Source organism: Hippoglossus hippoglossus, chromosome 1 (assembly GCF_009819705.1).
Source record: "Hippoglossus hippoglossus isolate fHipHip1 chromosome 1, fHipHip1.pri, whole genome shotgun sequence".
Classification (NCBI taxonomy): Eukaryota; Metazoa; Chordata; class Actinopteri; order Pleuronectiformes; family Pleuronectidae; genus Hippoglossus; species Hippoglossus hippoglossus.
In genome coordinates, this window is record NC_047151.1 from 27,363,411 (window position 1) to 27,382,980 (window position 19,570).

At 43.6% G+C, this 19,570-nt stretch overlaps 1 protein-coding gene and 2 long non-coding RNA genes across 3 annotated transcripts in view; all 3 read left to right on the forward strand.

The window, feature by feature from the left end:
• LOC117754516 (hemicentin-2-like) overlaps window positions 1-19,570 on the forward strand; it is a 541,775-nt gene that overhangs the window by 59,294 nt on the left and 462,911 nt on the right. Inside the window, exons 12-14 of the mRNA XM_034573444.1 lie at window positions 2,760-3,020; window positions 15,203-15,481; window positions 16,203-16,463. Of these exons, the coding sequence (XP_034429335.1) occupies window positions 2,760-3,020; window positions 15,203-15,481; window positions 16,203-16,463 (801 nt within the window). The remainder of the gene's footprint in view (window positions 1-2,759; window positions 3,021-15,202; window positions 15,482-16,202; window positions 16,464-19,570) is intronic.
• On the forward strand, window positions 4,026-6,837 carry LOC117758462. Its single transcript, XR_004613297.1, has 4 exons — window positions 4,026-4,098; window positions 4,215-4,275; window positions 5,471-5,643; window positions 6,671-6,837. It is a non-coding gene; the product is annotated as an uncharacterized LOC117758462 (long non-coding RNA).
• LOC117758775 lies at window positions 11,648-14,731 on the forward strand. The gene is made up of 3 exons (XR_004613364.1): window positions 11,648-11,703; window positions 11,840-12,064; window positions 14,427-14,731. It is a non-coding gene; the product is annotated as an uncharacterized LOC117758775 (long non-coding RNA).

Consider the following 19,570-nt stretch of genomic DNA (forward strand, 5'->3'; position numbering starts at 1 on the left):
ACACAGTTCGAGTTGAGGCATTTTCTTAAAAGCATCACTATTGTACTTAACATAAGAACCACAAAGTTGTGTTTGCTCTGGTGTGTGTGTGTGTGCGGTTAGTTTAGCAAGCGATTTCTTCATTGCTGGAGCTTTTGTGTGTATGTGCGGTTAGAATTGCAAGCATTTTCTTCATTGCAGTGGCGTATGTATCTGTGTTTCACTTCCCTTTCTCTGATCCTCGGCGGGTAGATTGGTCGTCTCCCCCCGTCTGCCCCCTCCTCACTTTCTGTAGTTCAGTCGGCAGTGAAAGTTCTTGTCTCCCCCTCCTCTCACTGCTGGGGGCAGTCCCTGGCCCAGTGTACAGAGAAACCTCCCCCACGGCCACGTCAGCGCCCCTCTCTTTCTGGTTCAGTGAAGTTGGCTCTGCTATCAGCGTTATCTTGTCTGTGGGGCCTTGACAGGGCTGACACAGCCTACATCATGGTTAGCTGTGCTTTCTGGAGTTGTTGATTCTTTTTCTGCTGAGTTTTGTCTTTGGTTTCTTTGTGTTGACGTTCAGCATGTTCAGAATGACATCTGACCTCTGTCAAGCGAGCATCCTCAAGCCCGATGCAGGTGTGGCCTACGTCTGCCTGTAGTGGGGGGAGCAGACCATTCAAGAAGGCCTGTTTCAGATGTGTTTCATAAGCCCCTGGCTCGTTGCCAAGGTTGTCAGGTATGGGGATGCCTCTGTGTTGATTAAACAGGACGGTCAGACGTGTGAGGAAATCTCCTACGGTTTCGCCTGGTTGTTGTTTGCACCCCGTTATTTTGGACATGTCAATTTTATTGGGGAAGGCGGTCCTCGGGGCGTTGAGGAGTGTGTTGAGAGCGTTGACATATGCTGCATTAAGCGCATCATCCCAGTCTGGTGAAGTCAGACGGAGGTCTCCCCCACAGTGCGGACATATCTTTGCAAAGTCAGTGGGGCCTAAAGATGAGGAAGAGGTGGCGTCATCATTCAGTCCTCCTGCTGCCCCGTCTCCATAGACTGGGAGAGCAGTGGGTGGAGTCTGAGATGGGCCTGATCGTTGATTGGTGGAGTCTGGTCTCTGCACATCATATGGAGGAGGGTTTTGTCGTAGGTGAGGAGGAAGGCAGGCGTCGAGGATAGGACTGCCACACCCTGTAATGGAGAATACAGAGATCTATATGATTTCTTTTCAACTTTCTCAGTTTCCTTTTTATCAACCTTAGCCATCTGTTTAAATGTTTGTTTTCTGTCCCTACACTCTGCCTCTTTTTCCCACATTTCAAGACACTTTCTTATTATCTTCTGTCTTTCCACATTGCGACCTTGATTTATTTATTTATTTTTTCTATTTTGTTGCTTTTTAATTCTTCCTCTTTCTCGAGGAGTTTCTCTCTTAAAAGTTTAATTTTTTCGACAATGAATGACCCGTTATGAGGAAAAGCAAAGTCTCTGGACCATATTGGAAGAAAAATGTCACACTTTCCCGTCCTCACTCTCATCCACAATTTACCTTGAACACTCAATTTAAGACGTGGACGTCTCCATAAATCCTTGTTTCTTTCTCCGGCAAAACAGGAAAAATGCCTTCAACTAGGATGATTGCCACAAGGACGAGTCAGATTAACATCATTAATCCACAATAATCCAGAGAGAATGACTAATACACCCGTTCCAAATAAAACCCTTTAAATGTATTATTTCTTATGTTTGATTTTGTATTTGAGAAATCATCTAAACAGTCATGAAAATCAGAATTTCAACATCTCACCAGGTATAAGATGACCAAAGAGAGGTCTTTGGATCCCTGTGAAGAAGGTCCGGAACCCAAGTTATTTCGGCCCTCTCTTCTCTTAACTGTTGGAGGTAGAGGCAGAAGATTTTCTCTCCTGGGTGATCAGCCACCGAAAACTTCTCGGGTCCAGACGATCTTTCAAGGGATCCTGTTCGTGACGCCAAGTTTGTGATGGAAATTCATCTTGAGATTTGAAATAATGAAATTCTCAGACTGGAGTTGCCTTTGAGTCTTTATAATAGTAAGCTCTGCAGAGGTTACACAACAAGCACGGGTGCTCAAAATGGAACTGGCAGCAAGTTCACAAAAGCCAGAACTTATACAAAGAGGCGTTTCATAAAACATAACATGAAAAAAAGACATGAAAGACATGAGATCATCTGTGTCTGTCCGTCCGCTGTAGCAGTTGGAAGAAAAACATCACCAAATAAGGGCATGCACCCTTTGATCAAGGTCATAGCAGTGAGACACCGCCAGATAAGGGTTCCATCCTGTCAGGTAGACAGTATCACAGCAGTTAGACACTTGGTCAGTTGAATTTTCCACTACACTCTCTAACTTCTTTGTGACATTACTTATAAGTCATCTATCCATTATATGATGGGGAATAATGTTCTGATCAGTATATGATTTAGTCTCTCTGCTATTTGTGGAAATATCTTGGAAAATGTGTCTTTTGGGTCAAATCTTTGCTCATCTTGACCTCTGACCTTTGATCGATCAGCTGCAAAAGTTAATATTCACTATAATATTCAGTAAGTTTGGTTGATGTGTTGAGTTATTTTGTACATTCACACACACGGGCTGAAAACAAAACCCTCAGTACCTGCTTCTGTCTGTGCTGGCGCCCCGGGTTAATAATGATCATCTATATTTAAGTAGCACTTATCAAAACCAGAGATTGAAAAGTTCTTCACTTTGGTGAATGAATATTTCTGAGTTGATTTCATGATCTTGCATGTTTTACACCAGACGCTCCAAAGCCTCCCTCTGTGTCAGTGAGTCCCTCTGGTGAGATCATGGAGGGCAGCTCGGTGACTCTGACCTGCAGCAGTGATGCTAACCCAGCAGCTAATTACACCTGGTACAAGGAGAACCGAACTCTGCTTCAAGCACCAGAGGGCGTTTATCGTCTCTCCTCCATCAGCTCTGGGGACAGCGGGGTCTACTCCTGCAAGTCTGAGAATCAGTACGGACGGATCAACTCCACGTCTCTACACTTAGACGTCCAGTGTGAGTAGAAAACATCCACATATCCATGAAACCCAGCACTGTGACGCATTCTTACAGAAAGTTCCTGGGTCCGCCCCCTTATCTGGATTCACACCAAAGTTCTTCCCTGACCCGTACCTCATCCTACCTTCAAGTTTCATGCTAATCGACTCAGTAGTTTTTGTGTAATCTTGCTTAAAATCAACAACCAACAAACAAAAGGACTGACTTTTACAGCCTACACCCCCGCTCCTTTTCATTCACCAGAACCTTAAACCATCAATACTCAGGATTTCCAGATGTGTCACAGCTGTATATCAAGCCCATCATATTGCACATGAACAATACTGACTGACCAACAGCATCACCTGGCAAACTGACTATTGTGGTTGTCAGCTGAGAATCATGAAGCACCTGACACAAAAACTAGGTCAACAATTTTATTGCTAATAATTTTTCTGGACGATTAAAGTACAGTAAGTGAAGAGAAATCTAATCGTCCCATACTTTGTCCTTTACATTTTAAATGTGCAGATATGGGTCGTTTGACTTCTGCCCCATAAATATTCACAGTCAGACCATCAACAGCACAAAGAGGAATCCACCCAGCGTCAGTTAAAACATCCATAAAGCTTTCACCATCCTCAGTAAACTTGAAAGATATTTCCTTCACTGTGCACATTCACGTGACGAGCAAACAGCTCTCAGCAGACAGACAGTGGTGAAAACAAAACCCTGCTCCTGTGCACACGTCACACATACACCTCCCAGCAGGGGGAGCAGTGGCTCATTAACATTTTAAGAGACACGCCCACAAACAGGCCACTCAGAGAACTCAGAACTCTTCAAAACACTTTATTAGAAAAGAAACTGTCTTTATATTCAGTCAGAACATCGAGACAGGTTTAGCAAACATGACAAAAAGTTGTTTTTGTAAATGTTTCGTCCTGCACCTTTAAGTATTGTGATTTCGTGAAATGATGTGAAAGTAAAGTTATTTCATCATAGTTTTACCACGATCATTGAGATCAGCACTCATTGGATCAGCCGCTGCAGTTTTCCTCTCTGTGACTCTCCTCTCCGTGTTCCTACTGATCAGGTGAGCAAATCTGTTCCACTAAAGCTTTGTACAATGAGTTCCTGAAAATCTGTCCTGTTAAATTAAATCAACTCAATTATTATGTATATTGTTTGTTATTTGGTTCAATTGATCAGAAAAAAGAGAAACTCTCAGCAATCTGCTGATCCTGGGGACAGACTTGACCACAGTGAGCAGGTGAGACACACAGTTCAGCGTCCAATCCTTTCAAACGCCACTATTTCTCACGTCAAACCCTTTTCTCTGTCATGTGAAGATTAAAAACTAGTTATTAAAATCACAGTCAAAATTGCAATTGTAAAAACAATCAGAACTATGACACTTGATGCTGCTCTAAGTTTGTTGATTTGTAACATGTGCTGCTTTAAATCTTGTCAAAGTTTGTGAAAGATTGTGTTGATTGGTTCAGATATCTTTAGTGTGGAGCACTGTAATGTGGAGCAGATCACCATTGGGTGTGGCTGTGTAACACGTTGATTTTGCGTTGTTCTGTCTGAGACTAAGTGTGTGTGAGACTGCTGTTCGTAGTCTGTGTCGTTGGGACAAATAAAGTCAGTGTTGGCTGCGTGTGGATGCAGCTCTATAATTAAAGGTTGATCCACAGAGCAGTCGTGTTCTTTCATATCTGTATTTAGTGAGTATGTTGCCATTTTACGTGAATTTGAGGTAATTGTGTTACGAGTTTGGAGAGATAGCGCTGTGTGGCATTGAGTGTCGGTGAGTAGGGCGCGGTGCATCGGCGAGACGGAGAGTTGTGTACTCGTTGCTGGTCGGAACAAGACTGAGAGAAAGAAGGGAGTTAAGGGGGTGTGGCCTATCCCCCTTCCTTCTCGCTCCTTCTAGTTTCTGTGAGCCTGACTTTTCTTTTTTTAAGTGCCTCTGTGTCTGTAGACCTGCAGTTGTATTAAAGTGTTATACAATTAAATGATACACACTATACACCCAAAATATAGTGCTAAAAGAGTTTTTTATCAATGTTTGCTGACAGATAGTTTTGGGGTCTAGGGATTATATTGTGTGTAGCTCGACCTCTAATTAAATGATGTTACACAACTTGTTTCGACCAAACTTTGCTACAGTACGTGAACATCCAGCTCCCAGATGTAGTCTTATCTGGACACAACCGATGTGAAAGCGCACACAAGTGGCTCACATACACACTAAGTGAGAAGTTTGTAGTGTTAGTGTTTGGAATTCAAACTGAAGACCTTCCCTCCTTTTGGTTTTTAGCAGAACCACATGTTTCCTGTCCTTGAAACACGTCTGGTGTAGAAGGAGGCGCTTTAAATAAATCAATAGCTGCGATAGTTGGACTCTAACGTTGTCCATACTGCCACATGTCCAAGATTCAAAAGCAAATTTGTGTTTGCAGCGTCTACCCAATCAGTCTGAGGAAAACTGTGACCTTCACTATGCCAGTGTCCACTTCATGAAGAGTCAGACGGATCCCGTCTACTCCAACGTCGGATCAGCTGAACCCAGCAAACACAAGGAGGTGGAGGAGGTTGCGTACGCTTCTGTCAACTTTAACAGATCTGCCCCGAGGTGAGCAGCTCTTCATTCAGGACCATTATCCTCACTAACACCACAAAACATCATAAACAGAGATATATCCTATAGAAGTCATTTGTTTTTACACTTTCATTTTCTTGTTTGTTTAAAAACGTGTATTTGTTAAAGGAAACATATTCTGCTCATATTCAGTTTGATCATTTTAATTAGTGTTGTGACTTTAAAATGTTTAATGTTCAGAAAACATCACTTTCCTCAGACTGTCTATTGCTGCAGCTCCTCTGTCTCAAACACTTGGTTTTAGCTCCTGTCTCTTTAAGTCCGCCCCCCCCCTCCTGATAATGCCCAGTCTGCTCTGATTGGTCACCCGGCCCACTCTGTTGTGATTGGTTAACCACTTCCTGTGCATGTAGGAAATCCTCCACTCTCACTTTACGAGGGACACATTCAATCTCAAATCATTTCTTATAGTTTAACTAGCGTTTCCGTGGTGAACGACATGTTTGTTTGAACCCGTGTGCAGCGGGCTCTCGTTTGGTGGGTGTGTCAGAGGTGTTCCCCAATCAGCAGCGACTGTTTTAAAAAGGCAGTGACACAATGGATTCTAAAGTTCTCTACAGATGCTGGTGTTAGAAGCTGCTGTTCCAGACGACGGAAGCAGAGACTGTGACATTCAGCCTGTATTGAAGCATTCAACACGTATTTTAACCCACATCATCTACCTCCGAGATGTTTTCCACGAGAATGCCAAGAATGACCTCCTCTGCTAACACTTCGTAACACAAGGTGTTCAACGCACCACTGTTTACATTTAAATACTGCTTATGCTACGTTTGCTACAGCCCTGGCTTCTGCCGATGATGCAGAGGTACGGGCGGGACTACTGGTGAGGTGTTTCAGGAGCTTCATGTTTTCTGTGGGGCAGAGGAGCTCGTTTTACCAGGAGAGGAGCTCAGACTTTGGGCTTTTTAACTTTGCAGAACTTTGAAACTCAATATGTCTCCTTTAATGCTACGTCTCCTTGACCTCCTGATCATTTATTTGTTTTATCTCCTTTCAGAACCAGAGGTCAGGACACTGGAGAGGATCCAGCTGCATTGTACAGCACAGTCAAAAAACCTCCTGCTGTTTAGACCAACGTCTGGAAATCACCTCAGTCCCGATGGAAATATCTCAACAGCTGCGGGATGGATTTGAATAGAAGTTCATACAACTGTTCATGGTCCCCACAGGATGAATCCTACTTTGGTGACAGTCAGACTCCAGCATCATTGTTGAAGTGAATGTTCAGTTTTAAGTGACTTGTCTTGACAGCTAATGGATAAATTCACTTCGGTGACTCGACTTTTATCTGAAATATATCAGCAACTTGTAGAAGTTGTTAAAAACGCCACATTTGGCCTGAATGAAAAATATCAAACATTTTATAACTTGCAGCTTCAAACATGAAAATATCTGCGGTGTGTGTCAGACGGTCGACAAACTGTAAACTTGTAATTAACTTTTTTCTATTCATAAAATAATCAAAACAAGCATTATTAGTTAATTGTAGTGTAACACTGCTGCCACTAGATGGTAGTAAATAGTTTTACTGATAAAACCACAGAGAGGATTCTGTCGCTTTCACTTCTTTCTGTTTCTACACTATTGTTTCCAGCGTTTCCATCATCAGCCGATCAGTAGTTGTACTCATTTCCTCTGAGGACTGGAGGGACCACGTCTCATGTGGATGTGAGCTGCTACTTACGTGATGAACGCCTTGAATTTGACCGTTAACACAAAGTGAACTGCTGACACCAGATGAGCTGTGTTGCCTCTGGTGTCTGTTCAAAGTTTGCATCAGGCCCATTGATTTCACTTTAGTGTTTTGTGGTATTTCTCACATCACGTGTTAAACACGTGAAGAAGAAGGAGTTAGGTGTGTTTTAATCCACCATGTTCACACGGCGGCCATTTTCCTCTGACGTCTCTCTCAGGGTGTGAAGCTCGAATGTTGTTACGAACAGAATAATGTTGTTCTGCTGTGATCCAGGTTTATAAGTTATACAAAAAAGATTATACATTATCACTTATTCTTCATTAGGATTATTGATTCATTATTATAATATTAGTTTTGGTAATTTTAGTAACATAATTAGTTTGTTTGCTGCACCTTTAGGAGACTGATGTTAATTATACTTTTTCTTTTTCTTCATTATTACATTACATTACATTTCATTTAGCTGACGCTTTTATCCAGCGACTTACAATAAGTGCATCAACCATGAGGGTACAAACCCAAAACAACAAGAATAGAGAAAGTACAATTTCTTCAAAAAAACAAAACTACAAAGTGCTATAAGTAAGTGCCATTTTAAGTGCTACTAAATTGTTTGTTTTAAAAATGTTATTCAAGGTATAGTCGGAAGAGGTGTGTTTTTAGTTTGCGGCGGAAGATGTGTAAACTTTCTTATGTCCGAATGTCAATGGGGAGCTCATTCCACCATTTAGGAGCCAGGACAGCAAACAGTCGTGATTTTGATGAGTGTTTAGCTCGCAGTGAGGGAGCAACAAGCCGATTGGCAGATGCAGAGCGGAGTGAACGGTTTGGGGTGTAACATTTGACCATGTCCTGGATGTAGACGACCCGACCAGTTCGCAGCACGGTACGCAAGTACTAATGTTTTGAAACGGATGCGGGCAGCTACTGGTAACCAGTGAAGGGAGCGGAGTAGTGTGAGTGAATTTAGGTCAAAGACCAGTTGAGCTGCTGCATTCTGGATGAGCTGCAGAGGTCGAATGGCACTAGCAGGTAGACCTGCCAGGAGGGAGGTGCAGTAGTTTAGGTGTGAGGTGACCAGAGCCTGGACCAGAACCTGGACCAGAGCCAGAGCCTGCGCCTGCGCCGCCTTCTGAGTGAGAAGGGGGCGTATTCTCCTGATGTTGTGCAGCATGAATCTACACGAACGTGTTGTTACAGTAATGTTGGCAGTAAGGGAGAGTTGGCTGTCGAGTGTCACACCCAGGTTTCTAGCAGTCTGAGTGGGGGCTAACACGGAGTCGTCAAAGTTAATAGTCAGGTCGTGGGTGGGAGGAGCCTTTCCCTGGAAGGAAAAGTAGTTCAGTCTTGTCAAGGTTAATTTTCAGTCAGACAGGCATGGATTCGTGCTGCTACCTGTGTTTCAGATTGGGGAAAAGAGAGGATTAGTTGGGTGTCATCAGCATAGCTATGGTAGTGTAATGGAAAATTCCACTGACCAGGTGTCTCACTGCTGTGATACTGTCTACCTGACAGGATGGAACCCTTATTTGGCGGTGTCTCACTGCTGTGACCTTGACAAACAGGGTGTCTGCCCTTATTCTGTGATGTTTTCTTCCAACTGCTACAGCGGACGGACACAGCAGATAGACACAGATGATGATTTCATGTCTTTTTTTCATGTTATGTTTTCTGAAATGCCTCTTTGTAGAAGTTCTGGCTTTTGTGAACTTTGGGGCAGTTCCACTTTGAGCACCCGTGCTTGTTGTGTAACCTCTGCAGAGCTTACTATTAAAAAGACTCAAAGGCAACTCCAGTCTGAGAATCTCATTATTTCAAATCTCAAGATGAATTTCCATCACAGTAGGAAAAGCCATGTGAGTGAATGACAGAGCCGAGAGAGTTGGTGTAAAGAGAGAAGAGGAGGGGACCCAGGATGGAACCTTGAGGGACCCCAGTAGTGAGAGGACAAGGTTCAGACACAGATCCTCTCCAAGTTATCCCGTAAGTGCGGTTGTTGAGGTAGGATGAGAGCAGGGAGAGAGCAGAGCCTGAGACACCCAAGTCCTGAAGGGAGGAAATAAGGATCTGGTGGTTCACTGTGTCAAATGCAGCAGAAAGGTCTAAAAGAATAAGGACAGCAGAGAGAGAAGCTGCTCTAGCAGTGTGAAGTTGCTCAGAGACAGCAAGGAGGGCAGTCTCAGTTGAGTGCCTTGAAACCAGACTGGTGAGGGTCAAGAAGGTTGTTCTGGTGAAGATAGGAGGAGAGTTGATTAAAGATAGCTCGCTCGAGAGTTTTGGAAAGAAACGGAAGGAGAGAGACAGGTCTGTAGTTGTTAACTTCAGACGGGTTGAGGGTGGGTTTCTTCAGGAGAGAGTTCTTCAAAACATTATTCATATTTATAGTCTTGTTTATTTCATTTGTTGTTCACTCACAACTTCCTCTTTTCTAACTTTGTGATGTACAGTTTTGCAACAAAGCAGATTTTCTTTCGGGATCATTAAAATTTTTTTTTTTATTCTGTTAATATATTTTTATTTTTACATTATATTGTGAAGCTCATTTGTTCTAATTTTTGCTTTTGTTTTGAAACTCTTACTATATTTTAATCTCACTTACTGTATTAATGGCAGTTTATTTTCCGGTTAAATTTTGAATCTTTCTTTAATTTGTCTTTTTCATGTCAATCTTTATTGCATCTTAATGAGACACTGAACAGATGAGATTAAAAACATCCCAGTTTTTCTCAAGTCTCCTTAAATTTGTCTTTCTTGTGTCAGTGAGATGTTGTGATGTGGATGATACAGGTTTGGTATGAACAGCAACTAAAGTTGTTTCTCACACTCGTTAACCACAGTTTAATCTAACACCATCAGGTCTCAGTATGCAGGTAAGTGGAAAGAGGAAGGAAGTTGGGGGTGTTCAACAGTTTAAATTTATCTTTCTCTTACAGAATCTGTCTTTATTCTCAGACTCTTCTGTGTTGTAGGTAGACGTGTCTGTGATGTGACTGAGTTTCATCTTGTGCACATTATTTATCTGTGGACGTTTTTATTGTTTGAAGTCACAGACGAGAGCAGCAGCTACTATGAGTGTAACTGCAGCAGCGAGTGGATTTGTTGTCCTTCTTCTCACTGTGACAGGTACTGTACGTCTACATTCATGTTTCACTCTATTTTACACTCGGACTTCTGATTCACCTGAAGTGAGTTTGAGAAAGAAAGAAAAAATATAAATGAACCATTCATTCATTTTCAGATCACCACCTGTAAAGTGATGCAGAAAGAAAATATATGAAGGAATTATCATCAGTATTAATTTGTATCTTTGTTTCAAAGTTTCTATCGTCTAGAACATTATTATTATTATTATTATTATTATTATCATCATGTGTTGGAAATTCTGATCTTGGGTAATGATTAATGGATGAACAGACGTGTTTATCTAAATGAACAGATGTGAGTTTAAACTAAGGGTTTACGATTATTGTCCAGGGATGCCCTCGGGAAGCTTGAAACCTTTAGTGTCTCTGAGCAAATGGTTTTAGGATTTCACAAAAGGAGTCACTGCAGGGATCTGGGCCAGAGATGAAGCCAGGACGTCCCCCACCGTAATGAAACATCAAAGAAGCTGATGAATAACTTCTCTTTAGCTAGTGGGAGGGGGCTGTGAGCTATAAGTATTCCAATTCTACTGTGTTCTTTGCTCATTGTACATTTCACGCCAGGTGATGTGTATGGTGAGTCCATCTGCAGATGTAGAATTAAATTTACCGAAAGACAACTGTATGACTTTGTGTTTGATTAATAGAAAATTGCCATGACAATTATGACTGAGTTCCTCTCCTCTCGATGCAGGAATTGTCATCAGTGTGTGGAGTCATTAGTTGAAATGCTATGGAATGCTGCTCATGGAAATGTGTTTCTTTTCTGCAAAAAGTAAAAAGTAAACTAAGTGTTCTCTGGTGTCGTTATGAATCAGATTCTCTGTGTTACAGTGGTACAGTGTGAGAATGGCTGGGATGTGAGTTACACTTCTACTGAGATCTGTGCCGTCAGAGGATCAACAGTGGACATTACCTGTACCTACACATACCCATCCACATTTAATAACCATGATACTACAGTTCAGGAAACTTTCTGGTTCATTCAAGTGAGTAATGGGATTCACGTTGATCTAAGGACTGATCCGGAGTATTCAGGTCGTGTGGAGTATCTCTGTGGAAACAACAAGTGCACTCTGAGAATCTCTAACCTGAGAGAGAGCGACTCAGCTGTGTACAAGTTCAGGTTCACAACAAACCAACCTACTGGGAGTTTAACTGGTTCAGCTGGAGTCACTCTGTCTGTCACAGGTAACATTTACATCTGAACATTCATTCATTTATTTCCTACATCTTGTTTGGTTCACTTGAGTGTGTCTGTGCACTTTTATATGCATGTGTGTGTTGTCAGTTTGGACTAAAATGAATTCCTTATTCTCACACACAGATTTGCATGTGCAGGTGAGCACATCAGTGAAGTTTGGCTCTTATAACAATGCAGAGCTCAGGTGTCAGAGCAGTTGTCGTCTTCCTGATCATCTGAACTACGTCTGGTACAGGAATCAACAGAAGAAGAAGAAGGAAGGAGCATCTTATTCAGATACTTTTCATCGTACAGACAGAGTTTCCTGTGCTGTTAAAGGACACGAGGATTTCCACTCTCCGTCAATGTGTGAGTTTAATCTACAGTATTTCACTAACAGCACCATCTGCTGGAGTATTTGAGATAATGCATTGTACCATAACTTCATGTGTCTTTAAATACTTTTTTCTGCATGGGCACATTGAACTCTTGGGATACTACTGTCAGTACTGACAAACTACTGTAGTACTAGTACTAGTATTCTGCTTGTGTAAATAAAGATTGAAGACATGACTGCTCCCCAGAAGTGAAGCCAAAGCATTGTGATCGCCCCCTGGTGGCTGGCTGCAGTATAGAACATACATCCTGTCTCCTCCATGTTAGTGGATGGAACATGGACCAATCTAAAAAGTCAAATACATTTTTCTCAAAGATGGTTTGTGTCATTTTAGGTCGTTCTTATCACACTCTATTGTTCATGTTTCTCATAAGTTTGGTTTTAATTAGTTATTTGATGAAATGAAAATTAGATTAAACTTCATGATTGACAGCTGAAGCTGACTCAGGATTGGTCGAGCTCATGTATGGGCGGGACCTTGATACTGTGGATCCATCTCCGGATCACTACTGTGCAGACTGTGGTTCCAAATGTGAAAGATGGCAGCGTTGGTATCCAGGATATTTTGGCTTCATTTCTGGAGAGTGGAAGGAAGTGGAGACGTGTCGTCCATCTTTGGTCGACTCTGCATAAAAGACACAGATCATTTCCTCCATATTGGCCAGTTTGCTCCATTATAAGAGCAACTTCTACAAGGTCCCTCATGTTCCTCACCTCCAACAGTGTGTTTCTCCCTCACTCTGAAGTCTAAAGGGCACTTCCCTGTGTTTTTTGTGAACTGAAAGTTTCCTCATCTTGGCATCGTCATCATCTTAACCCTCGTGTTGTTCCTGGGTCGGATTGACCCAGAGTGTGTGTGTGTCTGTGTGTGTGTGTGTGTGTGTGTGTGTGTGTGTGTGTGTGTGTGTGTGTGTGTGAGTGCGTTCATGCGTGTGATCATCTGCAAGCCCTGGCCGGTCAGGGTTAGGGTTAGGGTGACCCACGGATTGTCATTATCCAATTCTCCTGGGGTCATTGAGACCCCACAGAGAAGCCGGTGTTTTTCTCCGTGTGCCGTTCTCCCTGACCAGGTCACGATGTCACGTCAAGCGCGTTTCACCAGAGAACAGGTTCTCCAACAGCTGTTCTCCCAGCAACAATCCTCTGAACCCGAAGAGGACGCGGAAGAGCAAGACCGAGAAGAAGACAGAGAAGAAGACCGAGACGACAAAGACGAAGACGAAGACGAAGACCCAATGTGTGATGCTGCTGCAGATTCGTCATCGTGCTCATCCTCGGGAGAAGAAGAAGAAGAAGAAGAAGAAGAAGAAGAAGGACAAGACCACGGCACCACCACCACCACCGGACTCGTGGAAAGAGAGACCTTCCTGTCAAGAAACGGAGAAATAACATGGTCCTCGAGGGCGTACGACCAAGAGGAGGGCCGCTGCTCCTCCTCCTCCTCCTCTGCTGCGGCTCAATGCGCCGCCGCTACGCCCATCGGGGTCCCCCCGGTCCCCACCATGCACGCGACGTCCCGCGCCCGTGACCTAGCCTCGAAGTTCCACCTGTTCGTCACGCCGACGGTAGAGAACATCATCCTGGAGATGACAAATCGGGAAGGTCGTCGAAAATACGGCGACGACTGGAAAGGGATGGACGAGACCGACCTGCGTGCCTACGTAGGGCTGCTGATCTTAGCCGGCGTGTACAGGTCCCGGGGGCGAGGCCGCCGCCAGCCTGTGGGACTTCGAGAGCGGCTGGGCGATATTTCGTGCCATGATGCCCCTAAAACTCTTCCACACGTACTCAGACTGCTGCGCTTCGACGACCGCGAGACGAGTGAGACGCGCCACGGACAAATTTGGCGGCTGTGACTCCGTTCATCGCATGAAGGGAGCACATGCCCCGCACGGAAGCGCCCGCGGCGGTTGTGAAGCCCGTTGAAAGCCGCCGCCGTCGCCGCACGGAGAGCTCTTGACCACAACGGCGACGCTCGACCCGAGCGTCCGGCCTCCTCCCTAGCCCTAGTCGCCGCCGCAGCAGCCCCGCTCGGGGCGAGTAAGAGGAAGAGGTGTCACATATGCCCCAGGAAAAAGGACTGTAAAACTCACACCGTGTGCCGCGGGTGTAACAAATACATCTGGAAGGGCTGCCCACTTGTCTATTGCACTACGTGTGCGTGCTAATATGTGGTGGGCTATGTGAGGGGGCCAAAAGCCGGGGGAAGCAGGGACAACAGAAGGGTTAAAATGAAAACCTGCCGACTGGTGATTCACCAGAGAAAATACAGGGAGTTAGTTTTATAAATGTATAAGTTTATCTTCTGATTCTCTGATGTGCTCTGTGTTACAGTGGTAAGGAGTCAGATTGACTGGGGTGTGAGTTACACTTCTACTGAGATCTGTGCCTTCAGAGGATCAACAGTGGACATTACCTGTACCTACACATACCCATCCAGGTGGAATTACCTTGATACTACTGTTCAGAAAACTTTCTGGTTCATTCAAGTGAGTAAAGGGATTCACATTGATCTAAGGACTGATCCGGAGTATTCAGGTCGTGTGGAGTATCTCTGTGAAAACAACAAGTGCACTCTGAGAATCTCTAACCTGAGAGAGAGCGACTCAGCTGTGTACAAGTTCAGGTTCACAACAAACCAACCTACTGGGAGTTTAACTGGTTCAGCTGGAGTCACTCTGTCTGTCACAGGTAACATTTACATTAGAGTCAGTTTGAAATGTTAGTGTGTATGTTGAAATAAAATAACATGTTTGTTCACAGCCCCTCAGCTCCAGGTACATGTGAGGAGATCAACAGCCAATCCATATTCTACCTGGACAGAGCTGACCTGTCACAGCAGGTGTCAGCTCCCTGATCATCTTTCCTACGTTTGGTACAATAACAATGAACTTGTTGGACGAAAAAAATACTTTCACCTCCAACACTTTAATGCTGAAGACAGCTATCACTGTGCTATAGAAGGACATGAGCGTTTCCCTTCTCCTACATTGTGTGAGTTTACGCCTCCTCTTGAAGCTACAATAATGTGGAAATAATTTAAATTTAAACTTTTAACAAATAATACAGACAGTGTTTTGATTGTATTCTCCTCCTGTGTGTTAATATAGACTATCCTTCAGATGCTCCAAAGGTTCCCACTGTGTCAGTGAGTCCCTCTGGTGAGATCATGGAGGGCAGCTCAGTGACTCTGACCTGCAGCAGTGATGCTAACCCAGCAGCTAAATACACCTGGTACAAGAGAAGTGGAGATAAAAAAGTTCAACCTCTCAGTGAAGAGACACAATTTGTCCTCAGCTCCATCCGGTCGTCAGACTCTGGAGAGTATTACTGCACAGCTGAGAATGAGCTGGGAAGGAGTTCAGCAAACATCTCTATTACTGTGACATGTGAGTGAAACACAGGTTATTAAGGGAAGAGATATTGAATCTGTCACATTCTTTGTCCTTTACATTTTAAATGTGCAGATATGGGTCGTTTGACTTCTGCCCCAAAAATATTCACAGTCAGACCATCAGCAGCACAAAGAGGAATCTACCCAGCATCAGTAAAAACATCCATAAAGCTTTCACCATCCTCAGTAAACTTGAAAGATATTTCCTTCACTGTGCACATTCACGTGACGAGCAAACAGCTCTCAGCAGACAGACAGTGGTGAAAACAAAACCCTGCTCCTGTGCACACGTCACACATACACCTCCCAGCAGGGGGAGCAGTGGCTCATTAACATTTTAAGAGACACGCCCACAAACAGGCCACTCTGAACAGGGCTCTTCACACGTTTTATTAGGTAGAAACTCTGTCTAATTGTGGAAAAGGGTCAGAATATGTCACGTTTAAGTCCACGTTACAAACTGGACGATGGTTTGGAAATCTGTGGACATTCAGGGGAGTCTGGAAACAGTAGTGCAACAGGAAATCATTGAAAAGAACCTCTCACTTAACAACAAGAAGAATTTACCTGTGTCAGTTTAACAACCTTGCTGTTGTAACTCAGTGACTCCACTCACCTGAGCACCTTTGACTTTAACACATCATATCATATATGTCCCCAAATGTTAAACACAATGTCTGTCATCTGTTATCATCATTCTGTTTTCACACATACAGACGCTCCAAAGCCTCCCTCTGTGTCAGTGAGTCCCTCTGGTGAGATCATGGAGGGCAGCTCAGTGACTCTGACCTGCAGCAGTGATGCTAACCCAGCAGCTAATTACACCTGGTACAAGGAGGACCGAACTCTGCTTCAAGGACCAGAGGGCGTTTATCGTCTCTCCTCCATCAGCTCTGGGGACAGGGGGGTCTACTCCTGCAAGTCTGAGAATCAGTACGGACGGATCAACTCCATGTTTCTACACTTAGACGTCCAGTGTGAGTAGAAAACATCCACATATCCATGAAACCCAGCACTGTCTCGCAATCTTACAGAAAGTTCCTGGGTCCGCCCCCTTATCTGGATTCACACCAAACTTTCCTGAGTTCTTCCCTGACCCGTACCTCATCCTACCTTCAGGTTTCATGCTAATCGACTCAGTAGTTTTTGTGTAATCTTGCTTAAAATCAACAACCAACAAACAAACGGACTGGGGTGAAAACATCTGTTGTTGCATAGCTACACTATATGACGTCATTTTCTAAACTCATAGTGACGAAATTCCCATCATATGATCATAGATTATTTTTCAGTGTATATAAGCTTCAGGTCGTCTCTATAGTCCTATTAGAGGCAGGAATACAGCAGATAGGCAGTTTTAAGGATGCTTGATGTAAATCTCTAACTTCTTTGTGACATTACTTATAAGTCATCTATCCATTATATTATGGGGAATAATGTTCTGATCAGTATATGATTTAGTCTCTCTGCTATTTGTGGAAATATCTTGGAAAATGTGTCTTTTGGGTCAAATCTTTGCTCATCTTGACCTCTGACTTTTGACCGATCAGCTGCAAAAGTTAATATTCACTATAATATTCAGTAAGTTTGGTTCATGTGTTGAGTTATTTTGTACATTCACACACACGGGCTGAAAACAAAACCCTCAGTACCTGCTTCTGTCTGTGCTGGCGCCCCGGGTTAATAATGATCATCTATATTTAAGAAGCAATGATCAAAACCAGAGATTGAAAAGTTCTTCACTTTGGTTCATGAATATTTCTGAGTTGATTTCATGATCTTGCATGTTTTACACCAGACGCTCCAAAGCCTCCCTCTGTGTCAGTGAGTCCCTCTGGTGAGATCATGAAGGGCAGCTCGGTGACTCTGACCTGCAGCAGTGATGCTAACCCAGCAGCTTATTACACCTGGTCCAAGGAGGACGAGGACTCACCAAAAGCATCAGGACAAATCTTCACCATCACTTATATCACAGCTGAACATGGTGGAAAGTATCAGTGTGAGGCCCAGAACACACAAGGACGTAGTAACGCCACCTTACATCTGACTGTTGGTGCAGGTGATTTTAGGACTCTGTCTTTTACAGCCTACCCCCCCCCCCCCTCCTTTTCATTGCACCAGAGCCTTAAACCATGCATGCTCAGGATTTCCAGATGTGTCACAGCTGTATATCAAGCCCATCATATTGCACATGAACAATACTGACTGACCAACAGCATCACCTGGCAAACTGAGTCATCAGTCTAACCACACTGCTCATGTCTCCTGTCTGTTGTCTAGGGAAGTCAGTGATAATCATGAATATCATCAGGCTGACTCTGGTGGTCATGCTGGTACAAGTGCTTGTCTTGACTCTGTGGACGAGGTAAAACATACAAATCCATCAGTTCACCCTCTACTCTTTTACTGTCTTCTTCAAATGTCTTCAAACACTAGTTTCAGTCTTATGAAGTTCATTTTGTGAAATGTTGTGTTTGTTGTTGTTTTCGATCCAGGATGAAGAAAACTCTGAGCTTGAAATCAGAAGCGAAGGAAGCTGTGGAGATGATGAAGGTGAGAGACAGTGAGGCCAAAAGAATGACTCCATATCACTGTTTTCATCTCACTATGTTAGAGAAAGAGATAAAACATTTCTTGGATCAGCTACTTTGTCTGAATCTGCCCCAAAATGTAAAAGGTTCTTTCCATTGACCGTATATTAAAATGGACGTAGACTCTGGGTCTAGAAAGTGAAGTGAATGATCCACTTAGAGTCAAATAGACCATAAAGCACCGCAGGCATTGGGGCATGGATACCGTGTGATTGACAGCTAGTACTGGGTGCAGGTCGCAGGTTTAGGTGGGTGGGCAGTGTCCTTGGGCCCTGAGTCAGGCTCCACCCCCTCCCTTCCAAATATGGTTACTTCTGGTTTCAAAAAACCAAGATGGCGCTGAACAAAATGTCAAAAATGGAGGCTTCAAAATGGCAGCTCACAAACCAATGGGTGACGTCACGTTGACACTTCTTTCTTGGCCCATGTCCCATCCTTCCACCAAGTTTTGTGGAAATCAGTTTAGCAGTTTTTGTGTAATCCTGCTGATGAACAAACAAACGAATGGACAGGGGGCGCAACAACGTTCAAACTATTTTGAATAAACTGTGATTATATGCAGGTTTCATGAATAAAGTCCAGTGAGGCTTAATATTTTCTCATCTCTCCCCCATCAGTCACACAACTGTCCTGAGTATGAGAACGTCGCTGCTGCAGCACAGACAGAAGACACAGAGGAGCAGGAAGACCTGGTGTGAAGCCTCAGGTCAGAGCCACTGTGACAAACATAACCAAGATGGACGACTTCACAGTACATCCGTACAAGCAAGTTTTACAGAAACCATAGTGTATAGTTATTAAATACAGGAAATCTGTCCAAGCAACAAAATATCTGAGTGCAAGCGCAGGGTTTGAGCACAAGCAGAGCAAATCTAAGCACCAGCAGGAGCTGTGTGAGTGCAAGCGCAGGGTGTTGAGTAAAAACACCACGAAATCTGAACGTGCAAGTCCAGCTCTCAAACTAAAAGACCACGCTTTTTAATAAAGAGGTAAACCACCCACACATTTCCTTTCTACTCATGGTTTCCTGTTTTCTTTTCTCCTCAGGTGCACTGTGATTGGTTGATGAAAGTATGTAAGAGGGAACAGGAAGTCTCTATCTTTCCATCCCCGGTTGCAGCAGCAGTTTGTATAGCATGACCTTTAGAGCAAGAGCATTGTTGTGTTGTTTCTTTTCTTTTTCTTTTCTGATGGGTCCAGTCGTCCAGTTTTCGCAGCTTTATTTCTGTGAGCTTTAGTTCTGATGTTGGTTTAGGTTGAAGGAAGATTCTCAGGTGCTACGACCCTTTGTGGGTTGGTGTGTTGGGTTTTCCTTCTTTTGTCCATTTTGCCGGCCTGTTGTTGAAGTTGTTGTCTTTTTTGCAATAAATTGACTTTTTTTTGCTGTTACCCTCTGAACTATGTTGGACGTCTTGGTGATGAGCCTTTGAGGCTGTGGTAACACCACGTGACTCATCTCGTACATGATATTAATGTGGTTATTACATGGATAA